Here is a 21,686-nt window from a genome sequence, read left to right on the forward strand (position 1 = left end):
TATATATATATTATTAGAAACTGGAGAAAACCACAGGTTAACAAACACATCAATTGGACCACATGTATACCTTATTTTTTAATACAGAGCATGACATAACAAAATAGGTGACATAATATATCTTACGGCCATTACTGGTCGCTTGCCAAAATGCAGTCTATAAGCTGTTAATGTGTGGTTTTCCCCATTTTCTAATTATTTGTATTGGTTCCTGGTAAACTCTTGTTTATCCTGTTGTTATCTGCACTCTACGTGTACGGTGTGCCTGCTCACCAATGCCCAGGGATAATACAGGTAACAGATACCGATAGTATATACGGATATTTTATCCCTTAGTCAGTTACTATAACCGCTAACTCTGTTTACACTATATATATATATATATATATATATATATATATATATATATACATACACACACACACATACATGCATGCATACAGAGAGAGAGGAGTGTGTGTTTTTGTGTCTATTTTTGTCCCCCACTTAACAACTGGTATTAGTGTGTTCAGTTTCCTGTAACTTATCCGTTCAGTAAAATAGGCCAGTATATAAGTACCAGGTTTAAAAAAAACAAAAAGTACGTAAGTTGATACATTTGACTAAAATTCCTCTAGGCAGCACTCCCACACGGTTGCAGTCTAATGATTGAAACAAGTAAAAGATCAAAGACATAACAGTTCATGGCTTCATCCCAAAAAAGATTTTTGTAAAAAAGGGAAAATTCCAGGAAAATTGGACAAATGATTACACCTTTGTTGAAGAAATTAAATAAAACAGACCAGTATGTTTAATATGTTATGAATCTGTCTCCACTTTTAATGAATTCAAAATATTTTGTGACTTCATAAATTTAATGGAGATATTAGAAAACAAAAAATTAAACCCACATGGCCTAAATATACTCTTCTTTAAAAGGCAGACTGCACTAAAAGAAATTGTACATGCAAGCTATGTTGTTGGTGAAGAAATTGCTAAACATTCAAAAAATTATGCCAACAGTGGATGTCTTTCTGCAATAGCTGAAATTTTATGACTGTCAAAGTTAAATGTTTGACAGGATTAGCTTGTCTCACAGGACAATAACAAGATAGTTTGAAGAGTGACATGGAGAAGAGAGAGTGATGGCTAACAGTAGACAGTGGTAATGGTTACAGGTAATGAATACAAACAGCAGACCTAATGCTGCCCCACATTACATGGTATTGTGAGTAAAGCTTAAATACAAACTAAATATAAAATGTATAAGATACTATATAAAATGCTTAGACATTGTAACCTATACACAGTATTGCTAGCACTGTGGCCTGTGAAGAAGAGTAACTCATTCACAGCAGGATTTAAAGTTAGAATGTAATGTATTAGTTATTAAATAACACCACATAGCAGTAAATGTGGGCCAAATTATAAGGGTATGTCAACTGTGAAAGGCTTAAGGCATTGAGATTGTTAGTTATGCAGTGACACAATGGCTTTATGTAATAATAAACAGATTTGCATTTAACTGCTATGAACTTAGAAGGGTTCACTGACTCTAATTAAACTTATTAGATCTATTGGCAATTTTTAGATAAGTTTTATGAGATATTTCATATAAATACTCCAGTTGTATAAGTTTTCTAACAAGATCTTCAGATAGATGTAGCAAGATGATGGAATATAATGGACCCGGTACCTAGGTGTCTCCTTAGTGAATATTTAACTATAATCTTGCGTGAATTCCAGTGGCTGTGATGTAAAGGTACTATATACATTTGCAATATGTCATGCCAGAAAGAGAACCATTATGCAGTAGTTTAATATGCTAGAAATAACAGCTAAATCTTCTTCATGTCATACCCTTTCAAATTGGAAAGAGAAAGACCCATATGCTTTCCACTTGTTGCATGTGGGTGCCATCTTTCAAGTTAATGAACTCAACACTGTGGTTCACTGTTCTATACTGAAAATTATAACCACCAATTTCAGAAATGTGAGAGTAGGCCTTCTGCAAGTCACTGAGAATTGTGGTTCCTGGAAGAATCAATTAATATATGCGTTCCTTTGTACATTGGGCCTCACCGAGGCGATGACTACTGACCGAGACCTTTGGAAATGTGCTGTGCGTGAGAAGACCCGGCAAGCCAAGTAAGATCGTTGCCAGTGCCCCTGGACTGGCTCTTGTGCGGGTGGCACATGAGATGCACCATTTTGAGCGTGGCCGTTGCCAGTACCGCCTGACTGGCTCCCGTAGGATTTTCGAGCGAGATCGTTGCCAGTGCCCCTGGACTGGCTTGTGCGGGTGGCACATAAAAGACACCATTTCGAGCGTGGCCGTTTTTGTGCGGGTGACACGTAAAAGCACCCACTACACTCTGAGTGGTTGGCGTTAGGAAGGGCATCCAGCTGTAGAAACTCTGCCAAATTAGATTGGAGCCTGGTGTTGCCATCCGGTTTCACCAGTCCTCAGTCAAATCGTCCAACCCATGCTAGCATGGAAAGCGGACGTTAAACGATGATGATGATGATGATGATTCCTCCAGTGTGTTACAATTCCAGTATGGCACCACATAAAAAAGAAAAAACATGTCTGGTCTGCTACTGTTCATGTAGCACCCTTCCTTAGTTGTCTTGAGAAGACTGTTTCATCTATCACAACAATCTTCCCAGGACCACCAATCTGAACTGGATTGTAAAGCAGGACCTCCACACATATTTTTTGAACATAGCTGTTGAAATCAACAGCTATGCAGTGGTAAGCAGACTAGACCTTGGCTTGTTACTATGGAAACAGGCACCAATATATCTGTGGCTTTTGATTGACTAGAATTACCCAAAATTTGTGAAGTTTAAAAGCTATCAACTTCTTATTTATTAATTTATGGCAAATATGAATTTCATTTCCATAATTAGCATACAAAGCTACATCAATACACCAAATTTGAATCAAATGGAACAAAAAGTCATTGGAAAGTGTGAGCCAAACAGAAAAAAATATACAAAAAATGCTTTGCAGTATTTGTTCTGAGTCTTTACAATTTCAAGTTCAAATCTTGCTATGGTAATTTTTGTATCCCTCTGAGGTTGGTATAAAGTACCAGGCAAGACAATCATATTGACTAACCCCACTACCTTCATAATTGTTGACTGCATGCCTAAATTAGGAACCATTATTGCTGATGTCATCATCATTACTGAGTTGATAGGGTCATTAGGATCCCAGGCAAAATGCTTAGTGGCATTTCATCCATCCAAGTTCAAATTCTTCTGAGGTCAAATTTGCCTTTCATCTTTTCAGTGTTGATAAAATAAGTACCAGTCAAGTTTTAGGGTCAATGTAATTGACTAGCCCCTTCCCACAAAATTTCAGGTCTTATATGCCTATAGTAGAAAGAATTATTTTTACTACTACTACTGTTTAAAATTAAAAAAATTTTTATTTGTATTTCAGAAAAATGGTGAGTTCAAGATTAAGTTTGAATACAATTCAGAAAAGAGGTAAGTCCCCTATATATTAATACCTTACATTTTATTTTATGTATTTGTCTCTTTGTACATAATTTTATGAATTAGAATAAGAATAAGAATAAGTAACATTTCATCATCACAATTGTTATTGTAAGTTCTTAGAGAGCTGTAGTTCAAGCAACAATAAAATGTAAATTAAGTGTAAATGTCTCCTGAGTCCCACAGATCTTTTAATGGCCAGTTATTTTCCCAATTTCATGATTTGAAGTAGTTGAGAAGTAAATCCCTTAATAGGATATCAGTCTATCATAAATAACATTCCCAGATCCATCTATTAACAACCTCAAACATCTATGTAAACTGAACTAATATAGAATAGAATGTTCTGCTCAGAAATACAACTAAACACTAGGAGTAGATCTAACCTTATGATTGGCAGCCAACAGGAGTTAACATCAGCACTACAAGCAAATGAAGGACTTGCTAATTTTGCAGTGATACCATTACTTAAAGCAGAAAATCTCTCTACTGTAAATATGTAATATATAATATGACTACCAACTAGTTACTTGGTTATCCATTATCTTAGCCATTCAACCTTGTATGCATTTAATCATATATTTACTGTATTCTAGTGGATTGTATTGTAATTTAGTGTCTTTCTTACTCTTGTTGCTGCTCATAAAGAATTTATATTTATTGCTGTATATCTTAGGGCAATCCAAGTGAGTCGGTCGATACCATATGAAGACTTGGTCCATCATGTTATACAACGATATGGTATGAAGCTGCAAATGTTCTACACCCAACCTAATGGAGAAGTAAGTATTTGTAATTTCTGATATTCACATAAATTTTAGGAGATTGGTATGGTCAGTTAGCTGTTTCTACCATAATAATGTTACATAATTGTTTATTCATATGGATGATGTCCAAAAGTAATTCATTTGGATAGTATGGTGAAGTGAACACTTAGCTGAGAAGGTTTAATAGCATCAAAACATGTCCAGAGTGGTCTCCCATATTTATCAAGATAACATGATCGTCGTCATTTAACGTCCGCTTTCCATGCTGGCATGGGTTGGACAGTTTGACTGAGGACTAGTCAGTATGACATTTACATTGTTTTTAGTTTTTAGCTTCTTTTTTTTTTTATTCATCATATAATTGTTTCAGGCTAGGTTATTGATCTTCTTTTCTTTAACCCTTTAGCGTTCAAATTAATATGTCAAAAGTAATCCTTATTCATTTACATTTTTAAAAATTAATCTGGTATTATGTTGTAGCTTCAAGAGTTGAAAGATGTTATTGTTTATTTTTAGAATGACATTGCAGGGTAGGTGTGAGATACTGGTTCTGGCCAGTTTGAGCATAAAATGAGTAGAATATTTGGGCCGGATATAGCCGGTTTAAACACTAAAGGGTTAAGCATGTTAACATTAACTTAAGCTCATTTTTCCATACATAACAACATACCTCACATTTCTAGGTGAGGACGTAATCTATTGAATTAAACTCAGTATATTAGTAATACCTTAACAACTCTGACGGGGAAGAAAATGAAGACAACCATGACAAGATGGAAAATCAAACCATAAAGGAACATAACTAAATACTGTCCAGCATTCTACTCTATCTACCATTCTCTCAAGGGCTTTATTAAGCTAGTGGAAATGAAATGGAATGCTAAATATACCCAACTGATGTGTTCAGTTTCTTTTTAGCATTCTATCAGCAAGTTTATCCTGATTAGATAAAAACAGAGGGGAAGTTGAGATTAAGCTGGTTGATTACATTGGAATTATGTATGAAAGAGGCTGTGGGAATTTATTGTGTTAATGCTTTTACCACCTGCCATTTTTACAGATGCGAAATAATTTACAGCCTAGAACACTATGGCAAGCATTTAATTGTTTTCATCAAAGCAAACTCTGCTGGAGCAACAGTCAGCATTATTTTTAGTTGAATGAGAGGATCCTCTACACAATTGCTTAGCCTGCTAGAAATAATAGTCAAATCTCTTTCGAATTAACATCTTATCATCTTAAAACAAGAAGGGAACATTGGGTAATGTGGTGCTAAATAGAATATGGCCAACAGAAAGATGGAACATTCACAGTTAGAATACCTTTGATCCTAGGTCTGCTTGATCAGAGCTGGCCTTGGGCTAAATAACCACATGTGTGGTTATTTAAACTCCTTATTGAAAGATCCACACCAGGTCACTAGACTGTCTATCATACTCTCCACTTATCTTTCTCATTCCTCCTTTTTATCAGGTCATCCCATAAGTTCTGTCTGATTTTACCTTTTTTCTAAAATTAAATGCAATTTAATAGTATTTTAGAATGTCTAATGGAATTAAAAATTATTTTTATGCATTTGTGTACATTTAAACTAATTAAATATTATTTTACAGAATAATAGAATTAAAATTTCTTTGATTAAAACCCTTTCTAACATGGAAGTATCCAAAGAGCACAAAAATGGAAACTCTGCAGCCGAAGCAACTCAAAACATACACTCAGTTTATGGGAAAGAATGCGCGAATGAAAGAACTTGCAGAAGATGGTTTGCAAAATTCAGGCGTGGCAATTTCAGCCTTGAAGTTGAAGATCAAACAGGACGTCCAGTTGAGTTTGTTGATAAGCTCCTTGAGGTATTACTTGAAGAAAATCCTGCATTATCAGTTGAAGAATTGGCAATAAAGCTTAGTTCAAACCATACAACTGTTCATCGTCATCTTCAACAACTTGGAAAGGTTCCTAAACTTGGAAAATAGGTGCCTTGTGAATTGTCCAAAAGCAACCGTAAATCTCGAATTGACATCTGCTCTACTCTCCATTCTCGCGAACTCATTTCATCCTTTTTGGATAGACTTGTGACCGGTAACAAAAATGAACCTTCTATCAAAATATTAAACATTGTAAACAGTGACTTGGTAAAAGGGAAAAAGCTCAACCACAACCGAGAAGGGAACTTCATGGGAAAAAGGTTCTTCTCTCTATCTGGTTGAATTGCAAAGGAGTAATTCACTTTGAATTGTTACCACCTAATGCAACAATCAATGCTTAAGTCTACTGTCAGCAATTAGAGCATTTGAACCAAGCTTTGAAGAAAAAACAACCCACTTTAGTGAATCAAAAAGGAGTGATGTTTCATCAGGACAATGCACTACCCTACACTGCAAAGATCACATTACAGAAGATCGAAGAGCTTGGTTGGGAAAAAATTCCTCATCCACCTTATTCTCCCGACCTTGCTCCTTCAGACTACCATTTGTTTCGTAGTTTACAGAATCATTTGGGGGACATAACTTTCGCAAGCCAGGAGAAGGTTGAAACTGACATTTCAGAGTTCTTTGCTTTGAAACCAAAAGAGTTTTACATTGATGGGATTAAAAAACTTGTAAATAGATGGAAAGAAGTCATAGATAATCAGGGAAAGTACATTGATGATTAAATTTCAATTAAATATAACATTTGATCACTTGTTTTCTTTATTCAAAATTTGGACAGAACTTATGAGATGACCTGATAGTTGAACTCTTCCAGTTTTTGCCTTGTTTAAGACATTGGTTCACCTCACACCCCAGTTATCTGTTTGATGGCTTTCTCTCTTCATCTCTCTCTCTCTCTCTCTCTCATACATACCCACCCACACTTAACTCTTCATTCAGCTTTCAGTACTTCATCAATTACAGGCATTACTGTGTGGTTAAACAAAGTTTGCTTCCCAATCATATGATTACAGGTTTTGCCTCCACTTCTTGGAAACTGGGACAAGTGTCCTTTTACTATAGCCTCAAGCTGCTGTTTAAAGCCTTGTGAATGAATTTAGGAAACAAAAACTGAAAGAAGCTGATTGTGCATGGTCTCGTATGTATGTGTGTTGCAGGGGGAGGGGAGTATGCATGTGTGTCTGTATTTGTTTACATTTGCACTTCTTCAGAAATCACTCAACCATGAGTGGTGATATTGTTGTCATTTCCGTTGTGATTGGGTCTTCTGCTGAAGGTGCATGGAATAAGATTGAAAAAAAAAAGTAAGGGTTAATAACAGGAAAATCTGGTTATAAAATACTGCCTTAATAATATAAATTTTTTAACCTGTTAGCATGGTAAAATGGATGTGAAAACAAATGAATGTGATATCACCATTTTCTCTGCCTTTTTTCTGTCAGGCAATGAGCAAGGCCTGAAGTATTAGATGTGATATTCCTTGTGGTAATTAAACTTATTGAACTCAACTTCTTGATAAACTATAGGTTTATCAAGTATTAAGTAATGTGAATATAGATATAAAATGTTCAAATCTGATAACATTTATATATCATCAGCTTTATTAATCCAGGATTGTGGTATGGTGGAAAAATAGTTTCTTGGTGCATGGAGTTTACAAAATTGTCTTGGAAAGGACATGTATGTGGCCTCTAAGAGCTTCCATATCGAGGAAAAGTTTATTTTTATCCATCTAAAGTGATAGTTTTGGCATAAATAGAAGAGAGTCATCCTAAATACTCTTTTACTTCAGTGATTTATGGTTCAACTTCTGTCTTTTATTCCAAAGTCAAAAGAAATCATTCACGTAAATCTAATGCCTTTCTTGATTTTGTTATTTTCAGTTTTATATACCTCTGGAATGCCAAAATAATTTAGATACAGCAATTAAGTTGATGGATCGTAGTGATCGATCTTCAAGTTTGCGTATCTTTCTCACAAAACCAGCAGATACTTCAGATTATGGCAGTTCTTACAGTGATAGATCCTCCAGTCTCAGGACTAGTTCATCTGAATCATATTATAATGTAAGTTGTAAAGTTTTTATTATTTCACTACATTAATCTTATGAATAACAATATTGATTGCTGACATAAGTACTTCTAAGCAGAGTTCATGTTTAACTTCAATGTGTGTGTGTGTGTGTTTTCTGTGAATTACTTTTAATTAATGTATTAATTTTCTCCTCTGTTGCAGCATCGAGATTCACCTAGTCCACCACCTGGTTCATTACCCCCACATGAAATACATCTTCGACATAGCAGTTCCTACAATTCCATTACTGGAGAGGGACAATTCATTCCAGAACCAATGCATCAAGATGAAGTAAGTGTCAGCCATTGATTATGAAGGAAAATCTGGAGAAATAGATACATTGTGTAAACTTGAACAGTCTGACTATTCCAAAGAGCCGGCACCAAAATAATAGCAGAAAACATGGACAAAGGAAACTATGCATATCTGAGCAGTGACCGTAGCATGTTTCCTCTGCCTTCACTTCTTTTAACTTTTCCTTCCCCATCGTCAGCATCACTTGTATTAGTAGTAACAATAGTCATAGTAGCAAAACCATCAATTGATTTACTATTATAATTGTCAACACTCAACATTATCATCATCATCTTATTTATGTTTATAATACTTTCTTCATTGTCTCTTTTGCAGCCAATTAGCTGTATGGGTCTGAAACACACATATAGTCCTGATGGTTCAATCGCAGGAAGTACATCTTCGTTAGACAGTAATTATATCAGTTGCCAGTAAGTATTCTTTTGTCTCATTATTTTGGGGCTGGAATTATAAGTGGACATTAAACTATGGACTTCAATCACAGTGTCACTTCAAAAGAATTTTTCCTTTGAACATACGCCTTCTATTTCTGTCAATAGACAGTGTGACATTTTGTCAACATTCAGTACATTCCCCACTTTGCCAACAAATTGCATCTTCCTTATTTTTGTCAGGAGACTGTACTTAAGTTAACTACTAACTGATTACCTCTAACTGATGATTGATCAGTAGTTTATATTCTGCTTGTGTCTGTGATTGAGACATTTGGCTCTCAAATAATATACCTATCTAGCTGTTATAATGTACCACTGTAAGCTGTAGGAGCTTCACAATAAAATTAACAAATGTCTTGCTGCAAACCTGAGTTCAGCTCCTGTAAATATAGCTTGGTGAAGGATGATCTCTGTCAAGCTAACATGTTCTTGATTAACTACATAAAGACAATCAATAAGTTATAAGACTCATCAATATCAGTTCGATAACTGGAACATTCTTTTACAGAACAAAACTTGTATATTTCTGTCATACTATCTTATATGGATAACTACAATTTATTACTGTTCTTATTTTATAAATTATTAAGGCTGACTAAATATTAGCCAATATTTTCAATGTTCCCTTTTTATGATGCTTCTAATCCTTACATCCTTAGAAGCAACAACAGAGGTAAACACTTTCAATATTAATTTTCAAAATTACAAATGTATTTTTCAAATTTAATTAAAGGGCTAGTAATCTTATTAACCTATAAGCCCCAGAGTAATTAAATTTCTGAATATTACTTTTAAATTTTCACAGATTATTGAAAATAGGTTAAAATGAAAAAAATCAATTATCAAAACAACTTTGCTTCAAGTCAAAATGGAAATACACGATGTCCTATTTATAGGACAAGGAGACAATGTGATAAAGCTTATTTAACTCTTTCGTTACTGTACTTATTTTGAGATGCTCTGTGTTTCTTTCAATCACATTAAATATAACAAAGAATTTAATAAAATAACTTAGTTGTCATTCAGCTAGTGTCAGGAACATAAATTTTGACTAAGGTTTGGTGGAAGATTTTAATTCAACACTTATGAAAACATGACATTTTTACTTAGAGCCAGAGCCAGTTTCAGCCGGGTTGATAATGAAAGAGTTAATGTTTTCATTTAATGTCCTTTTTATAGGACAGTAAGACTTAATGGGTTAAATATGTTAAATACAACTTAGTTGTGAGATACAAGACATATTTAAGTATGATTTAAGCGGTCTTAAGGTTTAAATGTTATCACATAAGTAATGTATGTTGTAATATGCAACTCTTGTATAATGTATGACTTAATCAATATAGTATCATATATTCAATATATATTCATACCACTAAAGGCTATATATTTCTTATCACATCAGTAATCTGTGTAGTATCACATGAGTTATTTATATTATGTCGTATAAGCAGTATATCATAACTATTTTTCTACCCATGCATTAATCAGGATAAATAGTAAATTCTGTAACCATTCTGTGATCAAAAGTATTCATCAGTGTGGGATATTGATTTCTTTGAGAGAGGGAACAATCAGCTATATTGACGCCTGAAAGATGAAAGGCAAAGCTGACCTTGGCAGAATTTGAAATCAGAGTAGTGTCTTAAGTAAATAGCACAAGGCTCAATCAGTTTTGCAAATGTACCATCTTAAGCAATTTATTCTTATATCAAATATAATACAAGCTGACTAATAATGTCCAACTTCAGCAAAAGTTGGTGTAATTGTGACATGTGTCTAACAGTTAGAAATTTCTTCTCTTTGTAACATTTCTGCTTTTTTTTCACATACATCACTCAAGCAGCGCATGTATCATGTAAGTCATTTACATTTATATCATAGAAGCCATCTGTATTGCATCACATAAGTAATATATATTTGAACTTACTTATTTTTAAACAGTGGAGAGTCCTATCCTTTTCGGAATTCAGCTCGGCGAGACTCAAGGCGAAGTATTCTTTCAGATGGTAATAAAGAAGATATGCTTCCTGGTAAGACAGCTGATTTTACTAAACTTACTGCATTCTTTCAATTTTCTTTACATTTTGGTTTCATCAAAGCTTTGCATTTCAACTGTAATCTATTCCTTACAATGAATTTTTAAATATTTTCAGGAAGCAAAATGCAGGCATTTGGTACTTTCCCACGTGGTTATGAAACAGGTACACACATGGCTGATGTTGAACGTAAGTTTATTTTTCATTGATTCTACAGGTTGTTGTATGAGATGTTTTTAATGCTATTAACCGCCTCTCCTTTTTTGTTTCTCGGGTATTGACTGGTCCAATATCTGTTTACAAAATGACATCCCATAATCCACTAGATCATGTAATTGCTACTGAAGACTTTTGTTGTCACTTTGTTTAACTAGAACCAGTCTAGAAGAAGTCATTTGTCTCAAAGCTCTTTAGAACATTTGAATTTGTGGGTGGGAAACCTACAATCAAAAATGAGAAATAAAGTGTTGTGATATTTGTGACATTTCATTTTTGCATTTGGTTTGCAAGATTCCTAATGTGAACTCATATATTGGAACAGAATTTGTTGTATCTCAGAAAAATCATTATACTAATAATGTAATAAAAGAACTTTGACTAATCTAGCTGACTGATAGATTGGTTGGCCAAACAATTAATCAAACAATCAATTAGTTGACTGGTTAAATGTTAATGACTTGGCTAATAGTAATAAAAGAAGTGAAATAGAACCTGTGCATGTGTTTATTATTGGCATAATAACCCTCCCAAGATACAACAGTTGTCATGCATATACCTTTTCCAAGGATATATTAGTATGGTAAGAAAATATAACTGGATCCAAACAGGATTACATATCAAGCTGATTGTGACCTTATTTCTCTTCTCCCTGCACCCACTAGATTTCTGTTTATTAAAACTCTAAAATCAGAAGTATAACAACTGTTTCTAAAGGATTATAAATTTGCAGTAGCTGAGTAGATAACCTGTCAAATACTGGTTTTGCAGTTTCTAAGTTTGAGCCTTGTTGCAAAGCATTGTGCTTGAGTCATGAACAAGACAATCAACACAAATTGTAAGAAATTTACTACAGATTGCTCTGACTACACATGTTATCATTTTAACATCCAGTTCCATGCTTGATTGGGTCAGTCAAGATTTCTGCAGCTGGATGCTCTTCCTGTCACCAACCCTCACTTGTTGCTGGGAAAGGTAATATTTCCTGTGACCAGATGTTTCACAGAAGATTAGAAATGAAGACACCACTTATCTAGTGGTGTTGATGGTTTGCAACTATCATGTGATGTCCAGACAAGAAGACACTGACACATGTGTACACTTGCACTCTCACATATGTGCATGTACATACACACACATATATATAACAGGCTTCTTTCAGTTTCCATCTGCCAAATCAACTCACAAGGCTTTGGTCAGCCTGAGGCTATAGTAGAAGACAAGGTGCCATGCTATGGAACTGAACCCAAAACCATGTGGCTGAAAAGCAAACTTCCCAGCCACACAGCCACTCCTGTCTTCAATAGTATTTACATGATATATCTATATATAATGTTCATGTATTTTAATATATGTATCATTGGTTCTGTCCTACATTAGTCATTAACAATTATAAATTTAATTTAATCATTATATACTAACACACATGCATATGAATATGTGTGAATTTATGTAATTTAGTGAGTCACAGAAGCATGGCTGCCATTTACAACTTGTAAAGATAATTCATTTTAATGAGAGAATAAGTTATACAGAAATTAACTTAGCTTGAGTCAGGTATAAATTACTTAAACATCTTTAAACAAAGCATTTTTCTTCTCTTTTTGATTAATTTAATGAATTAATAAAATTATTCCTTTATTCAGGTCATCGAACATTTCCTCGCTCTAATAACCGCCGGCCAGAACTTTGCTCTAGGTCAGTCCCAGCATTGCTGACCCGTGGTAGTGAGGGTACACTCAGTAGCACACGCAGTACCAGTAGTAGTAGTAGTGGTTTACCACCTGATCCTGATTTGGACTCACCTGAAGGCAGATTATTGATGAAACGGAACAGTGATATGGACAGTCCTAGTTTTGGCTTCTCTGATGTTCATTTTTCTAAATGTAAGCTCATCCTTTGATTACTATTCATCCTGTTCAGTTTTGGTTAAAATGCTTAATTATATAGATTCTCGTTAAATCCGTTAAGCTTAAGTTTAATAAAACATTACTACAAGTTTAATTCCAATAAAATCAAATTCACCTGAGTGAGAAAAAGAAATATACTGATACTGTGAAACTATGAAATGTTGATTGTAAAGGTTGAAGGCCCACAAGAGTAGTGGTTGAGTGAGGTAGGAAAACCACCAAATATCAAAGACATTAGTTGAGCTACGCAATAGGATTACTATTGTTTAGTCCAAAGTCAATCCTGATCAAGCACACATTTATCAGAAACATTCCCAGATGACCATCTTGTCTTTTAGTTGAGAATAAGTTGTTATGTCTAGTACGCTGAGCTACCACATGTGCACTGGCTTGAGAGAAGACTTTATATAGACATGTAATGCAACTGAATACTAAATGGAAAATACATTGACATTATAGATATGATTATATGAGTTAGCAGTAGGCCAAAAAAGACTTGATGTAAACCTTAGAAGGAGGAATGGTAATATAAGATTGAGACATGTGAAAGGTGCTGAATGTTGGAAGTAAGGAAACCTAACAGAAATGGATGTTAAAGTTAGGATTATGATAATAGTTTATTGTGCTGTAGAGTTCAGTTTTGTCATACATAGTGGAAATCATTCTGAGTTCCTACCTTTTAATATTACACTATTTATATGCTGTTGTCAACATCATCATCATATCTATTTTTCCATGCTAGCATGTTCTGAATGGCTCTCATCACTCATTGTTGTCTACGTCATCTGGTACACTGAGTAACTGAGATAACTGTTCAGTTTTATTGCTGTGTATGGACTGAGTGTATTTTGTGCAATTGTCATGAAAGAGGACTAGAGTCCTTATGGTTCAGCGCTTAATCTTGCCATAGTTCTTTGTGCTGTTACTTACTTTGGTCCATTATCATTTTTCATATTGTTATTATTTTGGGTTTGGTGTTTAAAAACCACTTTAGGCTAACCTTGGTGCATTTTATTACTGCCTAGCACTAGAGAGGTTATCTGTGACTGGACTAAAGAGTTCTCTCTTTATGTATGTGTGTATGTGTTAGTCTGTTACATTTCCTAAATGTGATTTTCAAATCTAATTGAAGCTCCCCGAGCACCAACAAATTGGAAGAAAGGTCGGTTACTTGGTCCTGGTGCCTTTGGTGAAGTGTATTTGTGTTATGATGAAGACTCTGGCCGAGAACTAGCAGTCAAACAAGTTCAAATATCAGCAGACAATGCAGAAGTTTCTAAGGTAAATTTAGTTATTTTTATAGTCCTGGGATTCATTTTAATCAACTATATCTTCCCCTAATATTTGTGGACATGTGCTAAAAAGCAAAGAATGATAGAGGAGGGAGAAGTACAGTATTTTGAGCAGTTTAGTCCTAAGTATATTTAAAAAACTATTCAAGGTATCCCTCAATATAATTTTCTCATTATGACCCCATCTCATGACTTGTATTTCAGGATATCATTATTTTTGTATTTTTGTCTTGGCTGTTAAATAGTTTTTTTTTGTAACAAGAGAGTGAGTATATCTCGCATATGGATGTGAGAAAAATTATCCCTCTGATACAACATGGGTATAGAGACATTATTCATCTAATATCACATAAGAGTAAAGACATTGTCTATCTGACAAGCTAGCTTTTCATGAGTTAGGCAGGAATATTATTTCTGCATATATCCAATTTCTTAAACCAACATTAAAACTCCTGTTCTCTTCATTGTGCTTTACAGGAAGTCCGGGCTTTAGAAAATGAAATCCAGCTTCTTCGAAACTTTCATCATGAACGAATTGTTCAATATTTTGGTTGTATACAAGGGAAAGTACTATCAATATTCATGGAATACATGCCTGGGGTAAGAATAAGTTTGTCGTTTCATACAAATTTCTTTTTTTTAATTTTTTTTTTATACTGTCACTACCAACATCATTTTCACCACCACCATCAACATCATTATTATCAGCACTACACTATCATCATAGTCTTATGCCTCTACCACTCAGGGGTTTCCATCCCACTTATCGCTCTACCTTTCAGGACTCTTGGTACATTTGGCTACCCTTTTCCCCTTCACTGACCACTGTGCCCAATCCTTTATCCCCAGAACACAACTCCTTTGAAATCTCCTTCTGGCTCAAGCTTTACTTGCAGATGTTGCCATAACAGTCTAAACAGAACATTAACAGTATCGAACTCACTAGTCTCAGTAGACCTGCAAAGGTCATGAACTCTGCCCTTTACTCAAGACTCAGCAAGTAAAAAATGAAAAATTAACTTGCATGACTCTGTTTCATGTAGATTGATTTGATGTGGTTGTCTCATTACTGTAAATTAAATGTAGCTACATAGCATATTAGTGGGTTACATGTTTATGTAGAATTCTTTGTTTGGACATGTTAACTGACCTGTATCAAAATTTAAGCAGGTCTTTTAGGTTCAGTGTCTGTTTCTTATTCCTATGTTATTTCAATTAGTAAACCCTTTAATTGTTTGGACTCAGGATTTTAGTTTTAATGTAGAATTTAAATATTCTTATTCAGAGGATTGTCATGACATGTGGATGAGAGCATTAATTTTTGACATTCGGAATTAAAAAATTGTGTTCCCATACTCTTGTCTGATCCTCGCATGTATGGAAAGGTAGACATTAAAATGATGATGGTGATGGCTATGATTTAGTAATTAAAACCTGGAAGTTAATTTCTTTCAGTAAGAATTATTTATGATTTCAGTGTTATTGCATGTTCTCTTTCATTGATGTTTTTGTTCTTTTTTTTATGTGCCTCATTGCTGCAGTCATTGTGTCATCGTCATCATCTTCATTTTTGTTTCTGTTTACTACCATATGTTTTTTAATGCTTAGACTCAAATATCAAACTGAAGTGAAACCTGTTTAATCAAAGTAGAGCAAGCATACTTAAGTGTTTATACATGAAGCACAACACACTGACAAGATCTGAGTTTATGACCATGTGGCCAGCATTTCAATGTCTTGTAGCCATTGTCTCTCCGTCACAGACATTATTATCCTTTTCATCATCTTAATTATTACCTTCTTCATCATTATCATCAACAACAACATTTTCTAAGTAATTGGCATTCTTTTAAAACTATTTGTGTCTGATAATTTCATTTTTTCTTGTTCATTTCAGGGTTCTTTACGGCAGCAATTACAAAATTATGGTCCACTAAATGAAAACCTTGCTCGGAAGTACACCCGACAAGTTCTAGAAGGATTAGCATTTCTGCACAAAAATGTTATTGTACATAGAGACATAAAATGTAAGTACTGACTTCATATTTTAGACCAGCATTATTTTTTAGTTTTCTTTTAATCTTCTCTTTTACCTTATTGAGCTTTTTTTCTTAATTATTATTAAAACTGGCTACGAAGACTTTTGGGGATTTCCTTACAAGCTGCTGACATTCATATCTTCTTCAAATACAGTTCCGAATTTGCAATGGAACTTATATTGTTAATGTCTTAACCCATTACCTACCAGTGATCTCATATGAGATCATTTAAAAATTACAAATTTCGTAATTGTCTGTCAATATTTACACATATCTAACCTTTTTGCTATATCATCTAGGTATATTTCTCTGATATTCAAATGAGGTTTGCTAATTTTTCACACAATATCTTGCTTATTTCTATTTAAAATGTTATTTTGATCCTTCCAGCGTATTTCTAAAGCTGTTTTATGCTAGAAATCAAAGTTTCATAAAAAAAATTCCAGTTAATAGAATTATGGGAGGTAACGGGTTAATGAAATGCCCAAACATTGCAACATCTTGCTGAGTGTGTCACAAAATTATGTAGGTGTAACACAACACTTTCATATTTGCTAAATCGATATAGGTATGCCACAATGCAATGTATATTGCAAAATTGTTTGTCAAAATATTTTATCCCACCTTCTTTGCTTATCTTTCCTTGTTTACCCTATATACTCCAACCCATTCTTATATAATATGGGGTAGCCATTGTATCCCTTCTATCATACTTTAACCTCTTAACACCTTGTGTAAAACAACTACATCTCTGCTATACTCCCTCTTAGTTGAAGGAGCTCTTTATTATAGTGAGTTATATGGGGATCTCAGTAGTGCTGGTGCCATGAAAAAGCACCCAGTACACTCTGTAAAATGGTTATTATTAGGAAGGGTATCCACCTATTTAAAATTATGCCAAAACTGAAACACTGAAGCAAGACAAGGTCTTCTAATCTGTTGAATCCTATTGAGCCATGCCAGCATGAAAGTGGATGTGGTGTGTATACCAATGGTTGATCTCTCTTATTTTTACATATGAGCCCAAATATATATTTTTTTTAATGTATATGTAAATAGAGTGTTGTCTCATTTTTAGTGAAACATAACTGTGTTACTTTCCTTTAAAAGTAGAAAAAATACTGTTTTAAAGATTATAAACCCACTCAAATTATTTTAAATCAAGGTTGACTGGACTTATCTTTACCTTTATAATGATTTTTATTTTACAGGTGCTAATATCTTAAAGAATGTTCAAGGTAATGTTAAGCTTGGAGATTTTGGAGCTTCCAAACGATTACAAAGTATTTGTAGCATGTCAGGAATGAAAACAGTAATTGGAACTCCTCATTGGATGGCGCCGGAAGTTATTAATGGTGAGGGTTACTGTCGGAAAGCTGACATATGGTAAGCTTCTATATTGTTATTTTTTAAAACAAAACAAACTGAGTAAATTAAGAATATTTTTTTCAAAGGTTATAATAGCAGTGAAATGGTCAACTATGACAGTTATTAGCTATCAAAAGGATATTAATAGCACAAGGAAAATGATTCCATTAAGAGTCAAGATTAAATCACAAACGAATTTCTCTGACAAGCTAGGATGATTTCACAATAAACACTATACTGATCATGCTAATGAGGAATCCTCTGTGCAGCCACTCAACTTGCCAGAAGTGGCAGCCAAATTTTCCTTTACAGTCTAGGAAAGAAAGGACGAGGTTAGTTGTGGTTATGCTGTGTCTGAATAAAAAGGCATTGAATGGTCATGGCTGAAGTATCTTTGACTTTAGAACTGCTCAACTAGGGTTGACTTGGGGCTAAACAACAACACAATAATATGTACAATAATAATTTTTCTTAAGAGCAAAAACTTTTAGTAAAAGGAATTGCTGTAGTTTACCAAATTAATGTCAATATGTCACTTGAGGAATCTCTTAGATGGTTACTCAACTTGCTAGAATTAGCAGCCAGATCTTCATGAAAAGAACACATTTGATAATGTGATCCATAGTGCACTGTACCTAGGAAAAGGATTGGATGGTCATGATTGGAATGCTATTGATAACAGGTCTCTTTGGTTAGAACTGACCTCAGGCGAAACAACAAGTGGTGTTTATCAACTTTCATCCCCTTGGTTAATAAAAAGTAAACTCTTGATGGCATCAAATAAGGTCTTATTTGGTTATCTTCACCATAACAACAACAATAATAATAATAAAAACCTTCTAACTTTAGTTTAAAACTAGGAATTTAAGGAGAGACTGTAATTGATTAAATAGACCTTAATACTTAATGGTCATTACTTAACTCATACCTATTGACAAGAAAGAAAGTTGATTCTGGTGGAAACAAGGCATTTAGTCTATTACCTTTCTACTTCAGTTATTCTGCCATTTAATGATTATCATTATCCTTAGTTCAGTAATCTTATTTTTATTGCATGCTATCACTGCATATCCAAGCACAGATTTGTAGGTTTTGGGTACATGTAGTGCTTTTTGTTTTGTTGGGGTTTTTTTCTATTGTATTGAAGGTACTCTATGTAATATGCATACTTAATAAGTGCATGAGTATAAATCTTGGCATTTGGGTTAAGAATACTGTAATAATGATGGCCATAGATCCAATGAAATAGGGAAATGGTGGGAAAGAATTCAATTATAATAATAATCTGATGATGATGATTAAACATTTTCAGCTGAATGTTTTTAATTTTACTTCTATTTTCTATGCAAATTGTGTAGGATAGTTCTACAAATTTTGTGATATTTTCATATTAATTATCTGACTTATATATTTGATAGCAGGTTGACTCAGCTCCACATTATTTAAAGTTCTGTGAACAGAAATGAACTATTCTCCCACTGACTACAAATTTTTAAAATTAGTAAAGGATAGAATTTTTACACAATTTTATTAAATATCTATTTTCTAGAAGTTTTATTTTTCCTTTTCTTTTTTGTTTGTCTTTTTACTTAAATATTTTTTTTAAAAATTCATATTTTTTTTTCCTTTTATTTCAGGAGTCTTGGTTGTACTGTAGTAGAAATGTTCACAATGAAACCACCTTGGCCTGACCTTGAATCTATGGCTGCTATTTATAAAATTGCTACATCAGAACATCCAAAATATGAACTTCCTTTTCATGTCTCTGATATAGCCAGAGACTGTATTCGAAATTGTTTCAGAAAAAATTCTCGAGAACGTCCTACTGCTGAAGATTTGTTACGCCATAGATTTATAGTCGAAGGTCTATAATACTAGCTTTCTTTGACTTTCTGCACTTCTATCAAAAGTCTTTCACTGGTAACAAAAGCAGATATGGATAGGAAATAAAAGAGTAAAAAGATAATGACGGAGAGAGAGAGAGTGAATCAAGTAAACAAAGAGAGATTATTGGTTTTGTTGTGTGAAATATCTAAAGAATTTCTACATCTATTTCAAATCTGATCTGTTTTGCTCTTCTTTAACCTGATTCTTCTTGACAAAGAAAACCAGGTGTGATAGGAATATAAAAAGAAAAGTGTTGCAAATGATCTGGGATATTCTTTAGTTATCCTATATTGGATATTTCCGAAGAGAAAAAAAATGTAAGAGGTGGATTGAAGCCAGTGAATGTGTGCAATTACTGGAAATTTTCAAGAGAATGTTGAAGCCAATGAATATCCTCAGTGTCTGTGCTTCTTTTATTTACAACTGAGTCAAAGAAGTACAGCTGAAATGGTGCTAAATATTATTCAAGATTTGTCAAAAAGAGGTTTTGGTGTTTACTATCTTGGATTCAAGGTATGAAAAGAGAATAAAGTTGTTAGAAGTTGAAAATAGAAATCAAGAAAATGGCATTCTAGTGTGAGAATGTTGACTGCAGCCATGGTTCTTGACAACAATTATGCAAGGGAGATAACAAAGATATTGGCTACAACAACAATTCTTCAAACACCAAGTTCACTCTCTTTTTCTCTCTCTCCTCTCTTTCTTTCTCTCTACCTTCTATACATATTTCTTCCTACCTTATTATTAAGGCAGAGAAATGGTCTGATTAAAGATATAGAACAATTGAAATTATAAACAGCTGCCCTTAAAGTAGTACTGCTGTCCACTTAAAATATATTCTAAAGAATTTGACTGAAATTGTTTCTACTGCTGCTGGCAGCATTATTATGATAAACACCACCTCAGCTACAACCACAACAACAGTCTCAGTACAAAGAGCAATGAATAGATTGCAAGGATTATTACACCTTATATGTACACTAAGCATGCAGGTACATGCACACATGGCTGTGTACGTATCATTCACTCACCAACAGTCTGCTAACATCCAACATTTATTTTGACCTGATTCTAGCAGTGACAATGAATATGAACTGGAAAAAAAAAACACAAAAGATCGAAGTAAATTGTCTGTAGCATTTGCATACCAGATTCTTTTCACAGAACAATGGCTCTGGGGGTTGAAGTACTTAGACTATCTACACATGGTCATGTGTTCAAACTTTGCTCTTTCTACAGCCATTGTGTTACATCCCACCCAAGAAATACACATTTCTTTGTTTGCCCCCATTCTGCTTAGCTAGCCATAAATACCACTTCTGCTTGATGGTTAGCAGTAGAGAAGGGCATCCATTTGTAAGAACAATTGATCCAACAAACTGCAAATGTTCAAATAAATGAAAAAAAAAAGATATGACCCATACATCCATGCTAGCATGGAAGAAATGGATGTAAAGCAGTAATAAATAAATAAAAAGTAACTCAACCCACCCACCCCCTATTCAGTGAGTGTTTTATAATTAATACAAGTAGAACTATTGGAGGTCAATGAGTAACTCGCAGTGAATCCGTACAGAATATTTCTTACCCTAAAAATAATATTTAAACCATATTTTATGGTAAGGAATACAATTACACAGATGTACAAACACTATGTGGTTCATTACAAAAAGAAAAATAAGAAAAAATGTAATTTAACTTATCTTCTGCTTCTTCTATTTGTTTCATTTGTTTGTTGTTAACTACTTGTTCATTTATTTTCTTGTATTGCTGTTATATTGTTAACATTTGTTCAGTTCATATTTCTTTCTTCACCCATACCATTACCCTTTGTTATTGTGTTGATTCTGTAACACATTAGTAGGTGTGTCTATTCATTATTGTATCGTGGATTGTATTGGACATGTGTAAAAAATGTGCACAATGAAT

The 21,686-nt window shown here is 33.9% G+C and overlaps 1 protein-coding gene across 3 annotated transcripts in view; it reads left to right on the forward strand.

The window, feature by feature from the left end:
* The window catches only part of LOC106869103 (mitogen-activated protein kinase kinase kinase 2), a 273,451-nt gene extending 251,996 nt beyond the window's left edge, over positions 1–21,455 (forward strand). For all 3 annotated transcript variants that reach the window (XM_052978489.1, XM_052978488.1, XM_052978490.1), the window contains 13 exons: positions 3,431–3,477; positions 4,163–4,268; positions 8,071–8,253; positions 8,423–8,551; positions 8,891–8,985; positions 10,951–11,039; positions 11,163–11,234; positions 12,908–13,147; positions 14,304–14,452; positions 14,941–15,063; positions 16,361–16,490; positions 17,714–17,888; positions 19,508–21,455. In XM_052978489.1, the coding sequence (XP_052834449.1) occupies positions 3,431–3,477; positions 4,163–4,268; positions 8,071–8,253; positions 8,423–8,551; positions 8,891–8,985; positions 10,951–11,039; positions 11,163–11,234; positions 12,908–13,147; positions 14,304–14,452; positions 14,941–15,063; positions 16,361–16,490; positions 17,714–17,888; positions 19,508–19,742 (1,773 nt within the window). In that variant the 3' untranslated portion in view covers positions 19,743–21,455. The remainder of the gene's footprint in view (positions 1–3,430; positions 3,478–4,162; positions 4,269–8,070; positions 8,254–8,422; positions 8,552–8,890; positions 8,986–10,950; positions 11,040–11,162; positions 11,235–12,907; positions 13,148–14,303; positions 14,453–14,940; positions 15,064–16,360; positions 16,491–17,713; positions 17,889–19,507) is intronic.
* The last annotated feature ends 231 nt before the right edge of the window (positions 21,456–21,686 follow it).

This window comes from Octopus bimaculoides, chromosome 2 (assembly GCF_001194135.2).
Source record: "Octopus bimaculoides isolate UCB-OBI-ISO-001 chromosome 2, ASM119413v2, whole genome shotgun sequence".
Lineage (NCBI taxonomy): Eukaryota > Metazoa > Mollusca > Cephalopoda > Octopoda > Octopodidae > Octopus > Octopus bimaculoides.